The sequence below is a fragment of the Meles meles genome, chromosome 6, assembly GCF_922984935.1.
Source record: "Meles meles chromosome 6, mMelMel3.1 paternal haplotype, whole genome shotgun sequence".
NCBI classification, from domain to species: Eukaryota; Metazoa; Chordata; class Mammalia; order Carnivora; family Mustelidae; genus Meles; species Meles meles.
In genome coordinates, this window is record NC_060071.1 from 106,547,889 (window position 1) to 106,567,881 (window position 19,993).

General features: G+C 47.6%; 1 protein-coding gene across 2 annotated transcripts in view; it reads left to right on the forward strand.

Annotated features, from left to right (window-relative positions):
- The first annotated feature begins 4,793 nt into the window (after positions 1-4,793).
- Positions 4,794-19,993, forward strand: part of SAMD4A (sterile alpha motif domain containing 4A) — a 207,692-nt gene continuing 192,492 nt past the window's right edge. Inside the window, exons 1-2 of one of the 2 annotated variants that reach the window (XM_046008460.1) lie at positions 4,794-5,096; positions 6,328-6,953. In XM_046008460.1, coding sequence (XP_045864416.1) covers positions 6,758-6,953 — 196 coding nt within the window. In that variant the 5' untranslated portion in view covers positions 4,794-5,096; positions 6,328-6,757. The remainder of the gene's footprint in view (positions 5,097-6,327; positions 6,954-19,993) is intronic. The other variant, XM_046008461.1, reaches the window with a different exon arrangement.

The window sequence follows — 19,993 nt, forward strand, 5'->3', positions numbered from 1 at the left end:
AGCTTCAGTAGGATAGATTCTTAAAAATGAGATTGTCGGGTTAAGGGATATGCCTAATTAAGCAGATAGTGTTGGATCGCTTTCCACAAGTACAATGCCACCAACAGTCTGGGAAGGTCTGCATTTCTTCTCCTTGTTTAATTTTATTGCTGCTAGAAGAAATGTGGACTAAAAGTATAGAAACATGGAGTTCTCAAGACACTTTACTAGTACAAGTCATCTATACATCCTTGCTCCCACCAGATGTTGTCAGCGTTTAAAATTACACCAATCTCTGTTCAAACTACTCATCCAATGAGCACCAACTCAAAAGGCACCAGCTGAATGGTGCCTTTCTGAAAATTCTGGAAAAATTTATGCCTCCACGGTCCCATTCAACACTGTGTGAGGTCTTCGCCTATACCTACTGCATATTATACCTTGCAGTGAAGTGTGTGGGTGCACATAATTTGTTTCCTTCACTAGAGGTTGAAGAGATCATGCCTTCCTCCCCCCTTCGTATCCTCTATTTGCCCAGCACGGCGATTTATACTCAGTAAACACTTGTTGAATGAATCAGTGAATGAAATTCGGGAGTCAAGTCCAGAGCAGCAGATAGTGAGTGGCCAAATGCTGGAGTCTTTGTATTTCAGGCCAAAGAGCCTGGAACATATTCAATGTTGATTCAGAAACCACAGGAAGTGTCTGAACCGGACCTGGAAAGACTAGAGTTGAGGCCCAGAGATTTAGTAATGAGGCTGGAACAGGACCCCAGGAGGAAGCAAACAGACCCTTAAACAATTATTGGGAGTTGAAGACCCAATTTTTATAGTGCATTTTTTTTAAGATTTGATTTATTTATTTGACAGACAGAGATCACAAGTAGGCAGAGAGGCAGGGAGAGAGAGAGAGGAAGGGAAGCGGACTCCCTGCTGAGCAGAGAGCCCAATGTGAGGCTCTATCCCAGGATCCTGAGATCATGACCTGAGCCAAAGGCAGAGGCTTTAACCCACTGAGCCATCCAGGCACCCCTACAGTGTGTTTTTTTTAAAGATACTTGGTGAATTTAAGTTTGGTCAGTGGTCCTGAGCTTATGCAGTGTTTTATTTTGTTGCAATTTTAGCACATACAGTAGAAAAATTAGAAAATATAGAGAAACAAGGTAATAATTCTCAGTAATTCTACCATCCAAGGAAAATGACGAGTAGGTACAATTTTGGTGGAAGTCTTTTCAACACCTTTTCCTATCCATAAATGCAATAAAATATATGTTAATATATAGAGGATATATGAAATTTTATTTCTTTCAGCATTTTAAATTCTTATTTATTTTATTATTATTTATTACTATTTATTTGTTATTACATTTTCCTTATAAATTAAGTATACTATATTTATATATTAAATACAAATATTACATATATAAACACAGACATATATATGCACACACACATATATAGTCTTTTATGTTAGATAGAAAACACCATCTATCTTCAATATTGTATCTTGAGGACCTGACACAGAATAAATACTCAATACACATCTATTAAACGACTGAATGATAACTCTTCATTGTCTTTTGCCTTTATGTGGAGATTTTAATAGTTTTGCTAATTCATACAGCAAATAGTTAAAGATGACTTGTTCTAATGTCTCTATAACTAATGCACTTCTTTTTCTTGTTTTATCTTATTACTACTAGAAGAAATGTAAATTTAGAATATATAAACATGGGCTTCTGGAGATATCTTATTGATACAAACAATACCTAGACATCTTTTATTCCCAAAGATTTTGTTAATTTATTTGATAGAGAAAGAGAGAGAGAGTGCAAGCAGGGGGAGCTGCAGAGGGAGAGGAAGGACCCTGGGATCATGTCCTAAGCTGAAGGCAGATGCAAAACCAACAGAGTTGCCCGGACACCCCAATACCTAGACATCTTCTTAAGCAGTAATTTATAAACAGCACTGATTTATCTGGACTTAGTCATCTTTGAAACATTTGAACATGAATTATTTGACCAAAAGTATTATTCACTGAGCATTTGAACATGAATTATTTGACCAAAAGTATTATTCAGTGAGCAAACACCAATTTCTTCCCTTCCCAGATTCTAGGAAGGAGAAAAGCAAAAGAGTGTTCAAAGAATGTTAATTTACAGAGACTCTCTTGGTTGGAACATCATTATTGACTTAGTACTTGTGCTCTGTTTACTCACTGCCTAATGAAGTGCCTGGAACAAAGTAGGTGAACAATAGGTATGAAAGAATAGAAAAATAGTGAACACAGACATCTTAATAATCTCTTATCCCATATTTTCATTCCTTTTCTAAGTGGTGTGGATTTTTAGTACTTGTTAGCCACTTTTTTTCAAGAAAATTTTATTTATTTGTCGGAGAAAGAGAGAGTGAGAGAGCACAAGCAGGGGAATGGGAGGCAGAGGAAGAAGCAAGCTCCTCACTGAGCAAGAAGCCCAACATAGGGCTCCATTCCTGGACCCTGGAATCACGACCTGAGTCAAAGCCAGACACTTGACTGAGCCACCCAGGCGTCCCAAGCCACTACATCATTATCTATAAAGGCTGGATACAGGTTCATGTGAGAAAATTCCACATCTAATACAAAAACATATATTTAGCTGTTGGTATTATTTTCCTTCCTTCAGTCTTGACTTCACTCCTTAGAATAATGAAGCAGCATCACTGGGTTTTATCTATTACTCTCTTTCTCATCAGAGAAAAAGGCAAGGGACAAGAGGCAAGGGAAATCACAAGTATTGTGAACCCACAAAAACAAGGGGGACTAGCCACTCAGTTATGCTTATCTTTGTATTTCTCAAAAATAGCTAAAAATTTAGCTAAATCAAGATCTTTTTTTAGGTTAAAGCTTGCTGTAAGGACTACATTTTTCCAATAGGTGGCAGTGTTTTCTTTCTTCGGCATAAGTAGAACTCAAACTTTTGCCTCAAGGTTTGTTGCTTTTGTTTTTGTTTTTTAATTTTACTATTCCTTCAGGAACCTGCAGGTGACAATAAATAAGTTAGTGAAACTGAGGTTTCTTTCACTTAAAAAAAATCACCCTTGTTGATTTCAAAAGCCTCAGATGCCCAACTTGAACTTCTGCTGCCACTGATAGCAAGGTATATGTGTATACCAGGGTAGATGGCTCTATTCCTCCTCCCCATTTCCTGACCCAAGTTACTACTAAGGACTAGCTAATAGATAGTAATGTCTCCGAGCAAATGCCGACAAGATTTTCTGCCTAATAACAAAACAAACAAAAGTAAAACACCGACTTTAGAATTCTCAATTTTAGGGAAAAGATTCATTAAATTATGCAGATGTCTTTCCTGGTTGGTTAATAATGAACTTGAAAAATTATTCGCATGCCCTATTTTAATGGTAACACCTAAACTTCTGTAGATACACAAGACCTCTGAATACTTCCAGCAGATACGTGTTGTCCCATGTCTGACACGAAGTAAACGGTGCAGAAACTAGGTTTTAAGAAGGAAGGCAGGACTGAAATCCCAGTGACATATGCTGGAGTTGAAAACGGAAATGTGAATTAGTGGGATAATATCTCGAATACTTTATCTACAAAAATATTGTGTTAGCGAGAGTAGGGAAGGCTGAGTCTGAAGCTCGCCTTTCATCGATTTCTCAGAAGTATTCTTTTATAAACAAAGCTTCAAGTCACAGGAGAAAATGTTCAAGGGCTCAGTGTTTCACCGAAAACACGGAGAGAGCTAGATTAGGCCATCAAGTCCACCAGTGAATATTCACCTGATAATAGAAGGTACAGCGATTTTTAGGGTTTAGGGGGTTTTTAAGCAATCCTCTACTTTTCAGACAATCCGGTAGCCCTCGTGCAGCCCACCCGGTGCCTCTCTGCCCCCGCCGCGCCCCGCTATTCTCTCCCGCACGCGTGGACCGCTGACCCAGGCCCGGCGTCGGCGTGGCGCACTGTCCAGGTCCAGGTAAACTGCCCAGGCACGGGACTCAGACGTGCTGACAGGTGGCCTCGCTCGCCTTCCGGCCGCCCAGGGCGGCGCTCTTCTCCACTCCGGGCCCGCGGCCAGAGCCGCGCGCCAGGCACAGCTCCCAAGCTGGCCCCAGAAGTCGGGCGGCTTCCCCAGGGAGAGCGAGGCCCGAGAGGGGCGCCGGGTCTCCCGTGAGGCCGCAGACAAGAGCAAAGGGCAGCCAAGGCCAGAGCCCGGTGAGGGGTGATCAGGCCGCGCACTTCTCGCGCCGCTGGAACCAGGGCCACAAGGAGCCCGACACCCACGCACGTCCAGCTCTGCGTACCGCCCCTCGATTTCCTTCGCTTTGCTCCGCGACCCTCGGAACCCGCCCACGCCCCTTCCCCCCCGCACCCCGCCAGCGGCAGTGACCCCAGCTCTCCACCGCCCGCGGGCCAAACCGATCTGCTACCCCGGGGTCCCAATGGGACCCAGGGGTCATCCGAGTCGGCGAACCACATTCCCAAGGACGAGCAGCCGGTGGCAGCACCGCCCCCTCTCAAGTGCCCTTCGGGTCCTCTATGGCCAGCACGCTCGCGGCTCTAGGGCCCTGACCTCTCCAGAACTCGCTGGCGGCCAGGGGAGGAATTCACTCGGACCCCTCCCCTTCCCCAAACTTCTTCCCTCTACCCGGCGGTTCTTCCAACCCGACCCCTCTGCGCCATCCGGCTCCTCCCTCTCTGCTCCCCTCCCCTTTTCTGGTCCCCACTTAGGAATCCGCCCCCCCCACCCCCGTCGCCGGCCGGGTCCGGGGATCCTCCCCCCGACTCCCCCCCGCGTGCCGCCGCCGCCGCCCGGGTTCCTCTCCCCCCTCTCGGGCGCTCCCTGCCAAGCCCATGATGTAATGGTGTATGTTAATCAGTAGCATGTGGGGAGCTCCGGCTCTGGCGGCTCAGTCCTCCGCGAGCCGACACTGGAGGCAGCAGCAGCGGCGGCGGCGGCGGCCCGGACCCGCAGCGCAGCACTCTCTCAGCGCCGCCCGCCCCGACGGCATGGCCCGCGGCCCGCGCTCCGGGCGCCCGCAACCTCTCTGAGAGCCGCCGCGGCCCCCGACCCACGCGTGGGGCCCCGAGCCGCCGGGATGAACCGCGCCGAGGTGAGCGCCCCCACCCTTCCGACCCCGGGAGGGGATCTGCCGGCCACTGGGTCCCCTTCCCGAGAGACCTCCCCCTCTGCTCGAGAACTTCTGCGAGGCGGGAAGAGGGATGCTGGCCCCTCGAGGGCTGAGCCGCTGGCGGCCACCCGGACAGGGATAGGAATGGGGGAGCCCCGCGAAGCTGAACTTTCTTCTTTGCGGTCGTTGGGGGGCGTGTGCGGGCGGCGTGGAGCCGCAGTCTCCGCGGAGCCGCCCAGCCCGCCGGGGGAAACAGTGTTTCGGACTCGGGCGGTATCCGCGCTCGGTGCGCGCGGGGGGCCGTGCAGTCTTCGGCCTGGGAAGCGCGGGCGAGGCGCTGGGCCGGCGGGACCCGCCCGTAGGCGGTGGCAGTCAGGGCAGAATGCCTAAAGCGCACACGCTCGTACACACAAACGCACACGCACGCACACATCTGATCGCTCTGGGCAAAGCAGGCCCTCGGAGACCTCCCGGATGGGCTGGAGCGGCGCGGCGCGGGGGAGCCGGAGCTCCGGCTGCGCCTCCGCCCGCTGGGCTCCGAGCTTTGGGTGGGGAGTTTATTTTTGTCTCGAGCTGCTGCCGCGGCTGCTCACGGCCTAAATCCAGAGGGGCGCCTGGCGGTGGAGATGCTGGCTGTTGCTGTAGATGGAGCTGCAGCCGCTCGGCTGCTTCTCCGGGAGGTGGAGGAGGAGGAGAAGAGGAGGAGGAGGTGGTAGAGGAGGAGGTAGAAAAGGAGGAGGAGGAGGTAGAGGAGGAGGAGGAAGAGGAGGAGGAGGAGGTAGAGGAGGAGGAGGAGGAAGGAACTCTGGCTGCTGCTCCCTCCGCCCCTGTTTTGCATTAGCGCCCACCCCCACCCCCGCGCCCCTTCGCAGCCGCATTGCAAGTTTTCCGCGCGAGGATCTGTTGCTGGTGCTGGCGTTTGCAGGCTCAACCCTCGAGGCCACCCCGGGTGGGGTGTGTGGGGAGCACCAGCCGTTCGCGGCAGCAGCAACAGGAAGCCGTGGGGTCTCCTCACGCACCTGGGAAGGAGCCTTCTGGCCATTCCCAGAACGGGAATAGCTCCTCTCGCGCATTCGGGTGCGGAGGGGGGCTGCCGGAATTTGGGGGGACCAACCCCCCTCGGGGCGCCCCCCCCGCCCCTTTTGATGCACTCGTTTCCCGGGCGCGCTCTCTCCCTGGCCGAGGTCTCACTGCAGCCTTTCTCTCCTTCCAGTGGTGATCGCCGCTCGGGAATGCCGGTGTGAAGGGTCCGAGCTGCCGCCCAGCGGGGAGGAGACCCCGGGACGCCGGAAATCACCATCCCGAAGCTGCGAGAAGGGGCGGGGGGGGGAAGAGAGCATTCTTTCAGTTTGTGTGCCTTGTGGGGAATTTTTTTAATCGTTATTTTTTTAAAAAGAAACATTTCCGTGCTACTGTCTGTCATCATCTCTGGAGAAATCAACCAGAACCACCGGAACGTAACCGAAACCAGACGACAGAGGCAGGAGCCGAGGCCGTACCTGCGGCGTCCGGGCACCAGAGCCACCTTGGAACGAGAACGCGTCTCCGGCGGCCGCTGGGCTGCGGCTCCGCCAAACTTTGGGGCGGGCGGGGCGGGCTGGGGCGCCGAGGGGTCTTCGTAGACCGAGGGCCGCCCCCTAACCATGATGTTTCGCGACCAGGTCGGGGTGCTGGCGGGCTGGTTTAAGGGCTGGAACGAGTGCGAGCAGACTGTTGCGCTGCTGTCGCTGCTTAAGCGCGTGAGCCAGACCCAGGCCCGCTTCCTTCAGCTCTGCCTGGAGCACTCGCTGGCCGACTGCGCCGAGCTGCACGTCCTCGAAGGGGAGGCCAACAGCCCCGGTAAGTGCGCGGCCACGGCTGTCCCGCCCGTTACCCACCCCCGCCCCTCCTTCCTCCACCCCCTCCTGCTTCCCAGCCTCCGGCCAGGGCCCCGCCCCCGCCCCCTCCCGCCTCCCGGCGGGTACACTGAGGGCGCGAGCCGGGGCCCTTGGCATCTAACCCCCCCGCCCCCCCCCCCGTCCCTGCCGCCCACTTACCTCCGCTGGCCGCTTTGGTTTTTTGCCCACTGTCAATTCCTTCAGCCCATTCCGTGTGGTAGCCACGGTAGCATGAATGATTGATTTTTCTCTCATGCAGTTTCCTGGGAAATAAGTAAGTCAGGTCACGTAGAGTCTGGATTTTCTGGGCCTCCCCCCCCCCTTCTTCTTCTTCTTCTCCTTCTGGGCAACGTGGCTCTCTGGATTTCAGCAACACATGAAGAAGCCGGACTGCCCTTCAGAAAGCCGAGCTTTGATTAGGCTGTATGAGGAATACATGGAAATTCAATTTTATCATTCGTTTTCCCCCATGGATATTCCAGTTTTAGAGCTCTGTCTTCAGACTCAGACGCAGGTGACGCTACAGACTATTAAAACGATATTCGCAGGTTGTATTCTATGGGGTTATACTGACCAGTCATGACCTTATCGTATTGATTACGGATCTTGTAGAAAGGATCTTATAGAAAGGGTCTCCGCGGAGAAAAGGCGTGAATCAGGGTCTGTCATGTTCTTTGTCGGAAAACTTTACTGAATATAACAATTGTTTCATACTTGGCTAGTATTTACAGACATCTCAACTAGTATAGAAAGTGAATATACTGGGAATGTGCCGCAGTTTTCTATTTGCTAGCATGGGTGGTGACAGACTGAAATTATATCCTGGGGTGGGGAGGTGGGATGGGGGAAAGGCCTGTGGGTCATATAATTTTGGATAGGGGAAATTCTTCAGTTCATGCTGCAGCAGGAGGGTGAACAGAGCCCCCAGTGTTTACGCAGAGGAAAGAATGCAGGGTCCTCTTCCAGCTGTTCCATGTTAAAGCTGCCAGTCTGCAAGACTCAGCAGAGGTCTGGGCTGCCATTGGATGACAAGGTCCAGTCCAGGGCAGCAGGGCCTGGGAGACACCAGAGTGAGTGAGTGTGCTGTCTGGGCAGCAAGAGGAAAGCTGGCCTCCTCCTCACTCCTCCTCCCTGGTGTGGTGCTCATGAGGCTGAAAACCCTTGGATGGGATGTTTCCATATATAGAATCATAGGCTGGAAGTCAGCCGGGAAATCCTCACAGCCCTTTTCTTAACCAGACGGGACTGGACCCAGAGGTCCCTGTGTTGCCAGGTGTGGAAGGCCACATGAGAGAGATCACACAGGCCCCACTGGATTTAGCCAGAGCCCAGACAGCCCACCCCATTATAGGGGTGGCAGTGGGGGGGGGCGGGCCCTTTCTGTTCAGTTCCACATTTATAAATAGCTGAAGGGCCAGCCTCCTTCATAAGGTGTGGAAGCATAACTAGGAAAACCGATGATCTACTCTCTTGACTTCTGTCCTTGATATGACAGGGTAGCCTGGTTTAGCAGCTCAATTTTGTTTTCTCAGGTTTGACAAACAAGGTTATGTAAACTTTCGGGTGTTAGAGAATGGAGGGGATTTCAGTATAGCATTGATGTCCAATGCTTGACTTCACTGCTTGTAGGGACTATTTCAAAGAATGGTAATGAATCTTTAGGTGACTCAAATGTAAAGGAGACTTTTCCCCCACGTAGCAGCAGTTCAGCAAGTGAAAGCATTCAACGTATGGTGCAAAAAGAAGTTGCTTGCTTTAAAAACCTTGCCATTGAATAAACCAAGAGAAAAATGAACTTCTCTGAGTTTTTAAAAGTCACTTGGTAATTCCCCCCCGCCGCCTCAAATTTTATCTCACACTTAACTTGTGTAAGCCTACCTGTTCATGTTGCCAAATGCCGTAAGGATACCAAATCTAGAGCCATTATGTAAGACAGGGACCCTTTTCCAGTTTCTGAATTAATCATTCCACCCGATTTTGCTTCCTTGGAAAACCTCACACTTGCTTTGTTGTATTGCCAGGACAGAAATTCATTAGTAAGGGTGTGTGTTGAGTCGATTTACTTCTCTAGGAGGATCATAAAGAACATCAAGCTTTGTCATTATCCATCCACATCTGGAGTATGACTCTCTCACGTACCTGGAACCTAACCAAGAGCCAGGAGAGGGGCAAAAATGCCCACCCGGCAATCAGAATAGAGGGCAGAAATTACGGGAGAATATTTCAAACCCTTTCTCAGAACATACTTACTCTTGTTTTAGACAACAGTCCTAACAATTTTTTTAATGTGAAAAATTAATCCATAGTCTATTAGGGGTAGCACCTTTAGAATGGGATGAGGGGCTGCTGTCACCAGAAGTGCAAGGTGACCCTAGACAGGTTGGCAACCGGGAAAGTGATAGAAGCATTCTAACTTTCAACACAAGAATTGGGAGCAGAAGCCCTAAGGTTTGGATATGTGAGGATAAGAACGCTCAATTGATCTTGCAGGCATTAGTCTGTAATAATGTAAATCAATAATTACTATTTAGCATGAATGAGCATGAACTACCAAAAAGGGTACGCTTTTAAGTACAGTCTTTGAGAAGAGAGGGAAATATGCCATAAACTTTGAAAATATTGACACTCAAGATAATTAACCTCCAAGGCGGTTTTGGTGTGTAAAGCTCTTACCCATTCAGAAAACTAGGCTGTGTGGAATGACTCATTCATTGGCTGGCTGGGGTTTCCTATACCAAAATCATCATGTATCACTTACTGTACTTTGTGATCATCAATTAAAAAGCGTATATTTCTTTTGGTGTTGAGAGATTTTAAACCTTGCTGAATGGGAACCAAATTCCTATCTAAGGCATGATCTCAGTATAATAAAAAATTTAATTAGTCATAGTATGAACTTGGCTCCGTTTTCTCCAGGACTGACTTTAAATAGAGAGAGAGGATTTTTCACGTTAAGCATGGCTTGTTTGAGATCTGTGGGATGTATTTTGATACTAACTTTTTAGTCTCTTAAATTTAGCACTTATTGAGAGTTTTAGGGGTTCACTGGTTTTTCCTTTGCCTTGGGTTCATGGTCATGTGAGATCCAAAAAATGGTTGAATCCATCCCTCTGGGCGTGTGTGTGTGTGTGTGTGTGTGTGTGTGTGTGTGTGTTTCCCCTTTAGATTTACCAATGGGTATTGCCTAATGGTCACCTTCCTAAGTAGAGGCTGGATTCCAGAACCCTGAAATCGTAGATTTTAGTGCACTTTGACCACCAACCCAGATTAACCATGAGACTTCTGGCCAGCCTCAGTTTGTAGGTTAGTGTTTCTGGGGCTAACAATTCCTTTGATGCATTAAAATGGCAAAAATGGAACCCACTGACTTTATTTGCAGTTTCCTAAAGAAAAATAGGTTGTATGGCTGTTGCTTATTCATGACTTTTGTCATTTGGACTTGAAATATGTTTTGCGGTGGAAACAGTGTAACAAATGGAGGTTCACAAGTGAATCTAAAACAGTGCATACTCTGGGGCAATTGCATATGTTTGTGGTAAATAAATGGCAAAAAGATTGTTGCTTTACTTATAATTAATACAAGAGAAAAGATGATCTGAAATTGCAGTGCTTGAGACAAAACCAGTTGTGGAAATTGTACAAGGACCTGTGTGCCTATTTACTTTCGTTAGAGGATGAAGATGTTGACTCTGTGATTTTTATGGTGTTTGGTTTCCATAGTGTGGGTATGCCGTACCCCAAGGTGCTTGTTTTCAGATCACAAATGGAGTCAAAGGAAAGGAGAAGAATGGAGATTTTCTTGATGATCCTGGAGGAGACCTTGTGTGTAGTTCTTCCTTTCACTTATTCACTCAACATTCATTTTCTGACTGCCTACTACTTTCCTGTCCCTGTGTTATGCAGTGGGGGGCACAGAGGTGCCTTGCTATATATCAGAGCCTGGTCCATAGATGCCCAGTGTCGAGTAAATGACTACTACGGTATCATAGGTGCTGAAGCACAATTATGAGAATAAAGAGGGTGGAGGAGGGGTTTCTGGGAGCATTGTGAACCTAGCAGCTAATTAATTGTCTGGGGGAGTCCGAGAACATTTTACTGGAAAGGAGATATGTTTGAGTTGAATTTTGAAGGGTGATTAGGAGTTGGTTCAATGTGTCCAAAGGATTGTAGAGAGGCGTGAAGGCATTTTTCAAGCAGAAGGGATAGCTTTGATAAGAATGTTGCCTCTTGAAGGGGCTTGTGCAGGAAATAGTGAGTTCAGGGTGGCTAGAGGAGAGCAGAATGTTGACCATGAAGAGGCGAAAGTTAAAACAGAAGCTGTGGGTGTGTGGGATTTGCCTGCTAGGATGTTTGGATTCAATCCTGAAGAGATGTTAGAAAGCCCAAGAAGGATTTTAGGAAAGGAGGTAGAAGATGGAAGGTAGGGGTGTGTGTGTGTGTGTGTGTGTGTGTGTGTATGTGTGTGTGTGTGTGTGTATTTGTACACTTTGGGGAAGGAGCTTCTAGTATTTGCATGATCCTCTGAGAGGCACAAAGGGAGAAGTGAGGTAAAGTTTGGTTCATTTCCATTTCCATTTTGTCACCTGGTGGCATCCTCAGCTCTGGACAGCTTTGTTGCTCTCAGCATTGATATGTGGGGGAGAAGAAAGGATGGATGTGGAGAGGAAAAGAAGATATTGTCCGGGGGCACCTGGGTTGCTCAGTGGGTTAAAGCCTCTGCCTTCGGCTCGGGTTATGATCCTGGCGTTTTGGGATCGAGCCCTGCCTCGGGCTCTCTGCTCAGCGGGGAGCCTGCCTCTCTCTACCTGCCTCTCTGCCTACTTGTGATCTCTCTATCTGTCAAATAAATAAATAAAACCTTTAAAAAAAAAAGAAGAAGATATTGTCCAGGTGGGCATTTATTTATATCCATGGGAGGGCATCTGTTGTAAGGGATTCTTCGAGTATGGATTTTGAAATTAGAGTGGGCTAGTCAGTTAATTTCTGAGCCTCAGTTTTCTCATCTGTAAAATGGAGCTCATAAAACCTTGTTATTGTCCAGAAGTGACTTGCTAACAATCCACTGAGGACCTCTTCTATGCCCCATGGCTTCAGTTTGCCTCTGACTTATGTGGGATTTCCTCTAGTGGCTGTGTAATGTGGAATATGAATTGGAGATGAGAGGAACTCTTTTTCACTAAAGGATTATCAAGAAGAGAGTGAAGATGACTAGGCCGCCTGAAAAGATACAAGTCTACCTCCCTCCACCTTTTGCATGTCAGCTTCTTCTATTCTTTATCATGTTGGGTCCTAAAAAAAATATGACCTTGGCCCACCGTTCCTACATAACTTGTCGATGCTTTTTTCCCTCTTCCAGTTGGTGAATGTGAAAAGCAGAAGTCATTTTGTTGAACAAAATGTGTAAGGACTTTATATCTGAAGCACTTTCCACCGAAGGTGTCGTTTTCTATGGGTCGGTCTAGCATGGCAGGTGGCCGGTCACGCACGTTTATGTTCTCTGTTGTGAAGAACTTGGATTTGGTTGTTCAGCTTCCGTGCTCAAGGGCTTCAAGTAACGGCGTATGTGTCATAAGCAGGTCCCGTGAAAGCGAGCGAGAGGCAGACAAACTTAACAGCGGTGCCATCGGTGTGTTTATGTTTCAATAAACAAAGCAGGGTGAAATGAGGGTCACAGGGGCTTGGAAGTAGCCGGAAACTTCCCAGTATATCCTGCACAGGTGTGATTCTAAAGAGAGCTCTGACAACGCCAGAGAGGACAAAATACCTCTCTTCCTTGGTCTGAGGAGAAATTCAGAGGTTTGCATCTCTGAGTGAAGTGCTCGGTGTAACTCATCTGCTAGGAAAGGTGTGGTGGTTTTTTTTTTGTTTTGTTTTGTTTTCTTTTTAAAACAGAACTGTTGCTTTGAGGTTTTAGCCGGTTCCTTCTTTTCCCTTCCTCCCAATCATTCTTTCTAAGGCTTTTCTGACTTTTACCAGTTCACATAGATTAAGATACCGAATCAGATGTCTCCTCTGAGCTATTTTTTTTGCTTCTGTGGAAGCTGCCTGAGGCAGGGATCTCCCAAAGAAAGCAGAACTTTCAGAATGAGAGGTGAGCTTTCCCTCTCGGTGAGCGAGTCCAAGGCCAGGGCCTTGCTCTGAAGCCTGTACCCCAGAGGCCAGCATGGGGTTTGGGATGAAATCGCCTGCTTTAATGTAGGAGCACATCACTCTGGGGGACTCATAAGCTTGTTGTAGGGATTTGTTCCCACGCCACATAGCAACATTGTAATACAGTTTTCCTCATCTTGATTTACTAGGGGAAAGAAAAAATCAAGCAAATAATTTGGTGGTTTCTTTTACACAGTAAATGATACCATCAACTGGTACCTAGCAAGGACTAATGGGTAAGAAACTGTGGTACCAAGTTCCTTATGACCTATTCATTCCCCAAATACCAGAGCAGAGAGCGAGGTCCATGTCAAAACGTGAAGCAAGTGTAATGATTCTTTTTTCTTTTTTTTAAGATTTTATTTATTTATTTGAAAGACAGAGATCACAAGTAGGCAGAGAGGCAGGCAGAGAGAGAGGAGGAAGCAGGCTCCCTGCTGAGCAGAGAGCCCAATGTGGGCCTCGATCCCAGGACCCTGGGATCATGACCCGAGCAGAAGGCAGAGGCTTTAACCCACTGAGCCACCCAGGCACCCCAGGTGTAATGATTCTTCTCAAGGAACTTACACTTGAGTTGTGAAGGTAAAACGAATGTCAATATATGTAATGGTTAGATCATAAACAGTTACTACATGCTGGGATTCCTATGAGAGAACGAATATGGAGCTGAATGGAAGGAAGAGAACAGGGTGGGCTGGGAAGTCCAAGAAATAATGAGCAGAAGGAATAAACCTGAATGTGTCATTTGAAACGAAGTGCTTTAAGACTCACACACTTCTTGCCTTTGTAATATCCGTAATACAGGTTTTATAAAGGAAACCACACATATAGGGGGATTCTATGTGTGAGCCATGAAAAGGGCAGACTTCCTGGGCCTTTGAAGGATGAATATGAGTACGTTAGAGATAGGTGAGCATGATGTCTGTTGCTCATCAGGAATGAATTCCTGCATAGCAGGAGTAATCCAAACACTTCTGTGATCTCTAACATTTAATTTTTTTAGTTTTATTTTTTTTGTGATCTCTAGCATTTATTTATTTTTTTAAAGATTTTATTTATTTATTTGACAGAGAGAGAGATCATAAGTAGGCAGAGCAGCAGACAGAGAGAGAGGAGGAAGCAGGCTCTGCACTGAGCAGAGAGCCCGATGTGGGGCTTGATCCCAGGACCCTGAGATTATGACCTGAGCCGAAGGCAGAGGCTTAACCCACTGAGTCACCAAGGTGCCCATGTGATCTCTAACATTTAAATGAAATATCTGCTCCCCTAATATTTTTATCCCTGAAATTAGCCATAAAATTATGAGACTTAGTCATAGTTCTCTTGGCTCCTCCCAGCAGAGTACTTTTAGATGTTATCTTGATTAGAACTCGTGTTGAGCAGAAACATTTTGAACATGTGTAGGAAAAGGCATAAGTGGCTTAGACTAGTTCTCAAAATATAATGTGCTCATAAATCATTTGGGGATCTTGTTAGACTGAAGACTCTGATTGAGGAGGTCTGTATTTCTTTCGTTTGTCTTAAAATTTTATGTATTTATTTGACAGAGAGTGGGAGATCACAAGTAGGCGGCAAGGCAGACAGAGAGAGAGGGGGAAGCTGAGCAGAGAGCCCCATGCGGGGCTCGATCCCAGGACCCTGAGATCTTGACCTGAGCTGAGGGTAGAGGCTTAACCCACTGAGCCACCCAGACGCCCCAAGGTCTGTATTTCTAATAAGGCCCCAGGTGATGCTGCTGTAGGTCTGTGGACCACTCTTTGAGTGGAAAGATCGTAGACTGATTAGAGATGGAAAGTTATTTAGAGGTAACTGGTGCACTGGCTTTCAAGTCTTATGGATGCCTTGAATCAGAAGAGTTTTGTTTGCTGCAAATGAAACTTTAAATGAAGGCTTACGGGACGTGGATGCCCATCCCCTACCCCACCCTAACTCCGAGGAGAACAGTTTGAGAATCATCTCTGTCCAAGCACTGTGATTTCTTCCCCTGGCTCAGAGGCTTTCGAACCATCTCTTCCAGCCCGAAATAAGTCTGGATTGCAGGAAAGCAGCGCCGGACTCTGTGGTAGCATTTCCCTGAGCTTTTTTGAGGTACCCCTGCTGGAATTTAGGCATTCTAATGATCAGTGTCCCATGGAAAATGAGGCTCCAGGAGAGATTCGTTTTTTGCTGATGCTGTGGGCTGTAAAGTTGAGCTGGAAAGAGCAGGAATGTTAATTCCAGAGACCGGATGGGAGAGATCTCTTCCTACTTCCCCAGTGCACTCCCATGCAGCACAATCATCGGAATTTCTGAGGCAGCTCACCCTGGTCTGTCAGGAGAATTCAAGTGTTTGTGTGTGCAGCATAAATGCATATAGAACATTGGCTTTTCACTGTATACGTGTCTGTCTGTGTGAATATGTGCACGAAATGCGCGGTGGAAATGTGTGACTAAAAGGGCACTGTGGACCCACTTGTGAATTTCTGAAGAGTGCTCAAGGAATAAGGCAATCATGAGAACCTTGAGAAATAACCTTGTCTCAGTTTGTAAAAGAAGAGCGGGAGAAAGTAGGTTCTGTGCAGGGACCTATGAAGTTAACACTAATCTTTTGTCAGATACCAGAAGAGTAATTGAAATTTGATTTGCGAGTGTTTGGATGAGGAAGTAGGAAGTGGCCTGGCTTTCATAAGAAGGGGAAGAATGGGTTGTGGAGAACTAATGTCATTTCCTTTTTGATGGGAGATGGGGAAAGGAAGGGAGATAGCATGCGGGAGACTTCTGTATTCCAGGCAGATCACAGGAATTCTGGTAGCCAGCCCCTATCTGAATTTTAGCACAGCCTTTGACAAATCCCCTTGTTTCCTGCTGAATCAAATGGAGATGTGGAGGCTGGGGCAGAGTCTAGTTATGTGGCCTCAGAGTGGCATCAGGAACTGACAAGCAGGCCTGGCTCGGGCGTTGTCAGACTTAAGGGAGGACTTTGGTGCCGTTCCTCAGAGCTCACGTGTTCTGTCTACATCATTATTAGTGTTGACGTGTGACTTAGCCTGGGGTCCCCAAGAAAGCAGAGCCCTAGGCAGGGGCTGTCGTTCAGGTAGCTTATTTAGGGCACTGATCCCAGAGACAGGAGAGGGCACTCTGGAGAGAAACAGAAGGAGGGAAAACCAACACAGGATTATGTCATCCAGCTTCACTGCCCGTGCCTCAGAAGGGAGAGACATGGTAGCACTGGGCCATGGTTCCCCTCTCTCCTTGGTCAAGGGCTGCCCTGGGGTACCAAGTCTCTGCATTACCCAGTTTGTACATCGTGAGTGCTGAGTCTTTCCCAGGGTCCCACGCTGGGGTGACAGAGAAGCCAGAAGGCAGAAAGCTGGACAGAAGTGGTACAACTGAGGCGTGGCGCTGGCAGGTCACACCTGCCCAAGGCTGGCGGCAAGGACTACAGCATATGCCCAGGTGTAGTTATCAAATCCACGGATGAACCTAGAGGGACAGCTGGGCACCTGGTGACTGATTCGTGAGCCAAAATACTTGAATGTAGGCAGAGCCCCTTCATTTGTATACCCCAGACCCCAGCCCAAAGAGGGATGCCCCCACAGTGGCATGCCGGAAAAGGACTTCTGGCTTTCAGTAGACATCGAGTTCAGAATGAATGATGGCACGATGCGGTTGCCCCAAAGCCACTGAACCTTTACTAATACATTGTATGTTTAATATAGTGTATAATAATATTGTCTTTAGAAACAGGTCTTCTCTGCCGGCCGGACCGTTCCTTGATTCCGGGGAGCAGTTCTGGTGAACCTGCTGAGGGAGATGGACAGGTGAGGTTGTAGCCAGAGGAAAGAGGATGGGGGACACTTGAAGAACCAGGGGAGCATTTAGGCTGGAGAAGAAGGTGGGCAGAGAACATGACAACTGTCATTGGTCCTTTGGAAGTCTGGCTTGGAACTGAGGACTTTAATTCAGTATCCGTGTAGAGGATTAATATATAGACGCTGAAGTTTAGCTCAAAGGAAAATTTTGTGATGGTTAGAGCTCCTGGACAGTGGCTTTAGTTGCTGTAGGAGGCAGAGGCTGTCTTTTCACTGGGGGTGGGCGAGCATTCAGGACAGTGCCAGACACCGAGTAATGCTTCTGCATAAGACCCGCTCCTTGTTACGGAGTGCGTGCTCTGCGCTAGGCACGATCCTGAATTCTTCGCATCCATTATCCCGGGCATGCGTCCCAACAACTCTATGAAATGAGGTAGGAACTGTCACTATTCCCTTGGTCAGGGAGGAAACAAGCAGTCTCACTTCCAGACAATCTCATGTGCTTCTCCACTGTAGGGACCCCATGGTGTTTTTTGGTTTTTGTTTTAAGATTTTATTTATTTATTTGACAGACAGAGATCACAAGGAGGCGGAGAGACAGGCAGAGAGGAGGAAGCAGGCTCCCCACTGAGCAGAGAGCCCGATCCGGGGCTCAATCCAAGGACCCTGAAATCATGACCTGAGCCGAAGGCAGAGGCTTTAACCCACTGAGCCATCCAGGCACCACTATAAAAAATTTTTAAAAGACTTTATTTATTTGAGAGAGAAAGATTGAGAGAACGAATGGGAGGAGGGGCATTGGGAGAAGCAGACTCCTTGCTGAGCAGGGAACCCTACGCAGGGCTTGATCCCAGAACTCTGAGATCATGACCCAAGCCGAAGGCGGATGCTTAACTTACTGAGCCACCCTCGTTTTTTTAAAAAAGCACTTTCAATGTGTCGGGCGCTGTGCAGATAGCTACACATATACTCAGACGCCATCTCCAGTTATTGAACAGATGAATGATACAAAGGAGCAAAACTGCTGGTTGTAAAAATTAAATGCACTATATTTCAGTAATTAGATAATGTGTTTATGACCCAGAGTTTAGCACGTAGTAAGTGCTTATCAACTAGCTTCAAAATTATGTAAATCCACAAAGCAGATCTTATCTCCATTTTCTGGATGAAGGACCTTAGGTTGAGAGCGGTTGGAAAGGTACTAAGGTCTCTGAGGTGTTTCTGTTCCAAAAGCCCGTGTTGAATCCTCACCACCACCTGAATGCTGCAGGGCTCTTCTAGTTCTTAGGTAAATAAATATGTTGGTGGCTAAATGAAAAGTACGTAAGGATATTTAATGATAATTTTAATAGGTTTCCCTTTAACATTTTAGAAATCTAATCTTGGAAGAATTCTTTTTGGCTTGTCCGTGTTAATCCTTTGTAGCTTGATACAGCTTGGCTGCTGCTTTCCACTAGGATTTTTTTTTTAATTAGCGAAAAGCATGGATTCAGACATTTCCCTTCCTGTAAGAAAGACTCATGGAACAGAGGCTTCTGGTGCCTGTGCATGAACGGGCAGGACTTGGGGAAGGAAACAGGCTCAGCAGGCTGCAGAGAGGAAAGAATGAGGAATGTGTTATCTAATAGCTCATGGCATCCTTGACGTTGACAAACTAGCAATTGATGAGCTGGGTCAGGATCTCCTTAGGATCTGGAATTGGGCAAAGCACCAACTTGAGGGCTGTAAATTAAAACAAGCTCTCCCATTGTTTGCAAATGGTGGGAAATTTCTGAAGATTAGTTTAAGAAAACATATGTTACAGTTGGTGTAAGAGTGAATCCCCCTTATTTCATTTTCGAACAGCATAGAATTCAGGAGGTGGGAGAGACTTTAACTATGCCAGCCCCTCTGTTGAAGACTGGGGAAGACTCAGGTCAGCTGGGGGTACCTGCTGGTGGGGAAGTTCTGCTGTTACCCATGGTCACCTTCTGACCATCTATGACCTAGAACTTGGTATCGCGCCACTTTCTATGGCTGCTGCAGTCACCCCATTCAAGGATTATTGGATGCTCTAGTTACCTGAGTGTCAAAGGCTGTTCATCGGGTTGGTCTCCTCGAATTCAGGTCCACGATCCCTTTTCTTTACTCACAGTAAAGCACAGATTCATTTTTATTGGAAGATGACTGGCATTCATATTTTGAAATAACAGAGAGTAACAGTATAGAAAGTTTTGGCTTTATTTCAGCATCATCACAGTTCCATGATGTCCTCTTGTTTACGGGGAATCCGACTCGGCCATTCTGGAGTCACTCTAAATCCCAGCAGAGAGCTGGCTGTTGTTCATGACTGTCCCCGTGCCTACAGGAGGGATGTCATTCACTGGTTGGTGAAGCGGTTCCTTTGCATGGTGAGGTGGTGGACCACCCCCAGGACTCCTCCTGGGGGTGTCCCCTGATCCCCTCGGGATTGCCTGTACCCTGCAGGTACCTTGTTTAGAGGGCCAGTCACGGGGTGCTGCCATCATCCTCCTTCCAGGCTAGCCTGTGTCTTGTTCACTTTCCTCCGCTGGTACCTGATAGCGTGCATGGCGCCTGGGTGGTCTCAGTATGTTGTTGTTGGAAGAATGGTGAATGAGTACAAAGACATTGAACTTCTAGCCCTAGCTTGGTTACATCTTGGTTGTGAGAGGAACCTAACTGCGAAAAGATTTCATAAGAAGAAATAGGACATGATGATAATCCCAGTGCTGGTACGAAGAGGTGGGTGATAAAGGCCAGATGGGTTGAGAGAAATAGAAGCTGTCACTTTTCAGTCCCTCACAGAAGGCCCAGGTTGGGGTCTTGGCATCCTTACTTAGAAGTGTGTCACCCTTGTAAACATTATTTAACTTCTGACCCTCCATTTCCTCATCTGTGAAAGGAGCTTCCCCACTGGAAGTCCCAGGGATACCCCCAGGATGAAGTGGGATTATATATGCGTGTAAGACTTGGGAAGCTGCGTCACGTTCTACAAAGGCGGGCTGACATTATTCTCAAAGGACTCGCTGAAACAGTGGGATACAAAATCCAGGGATGTGTG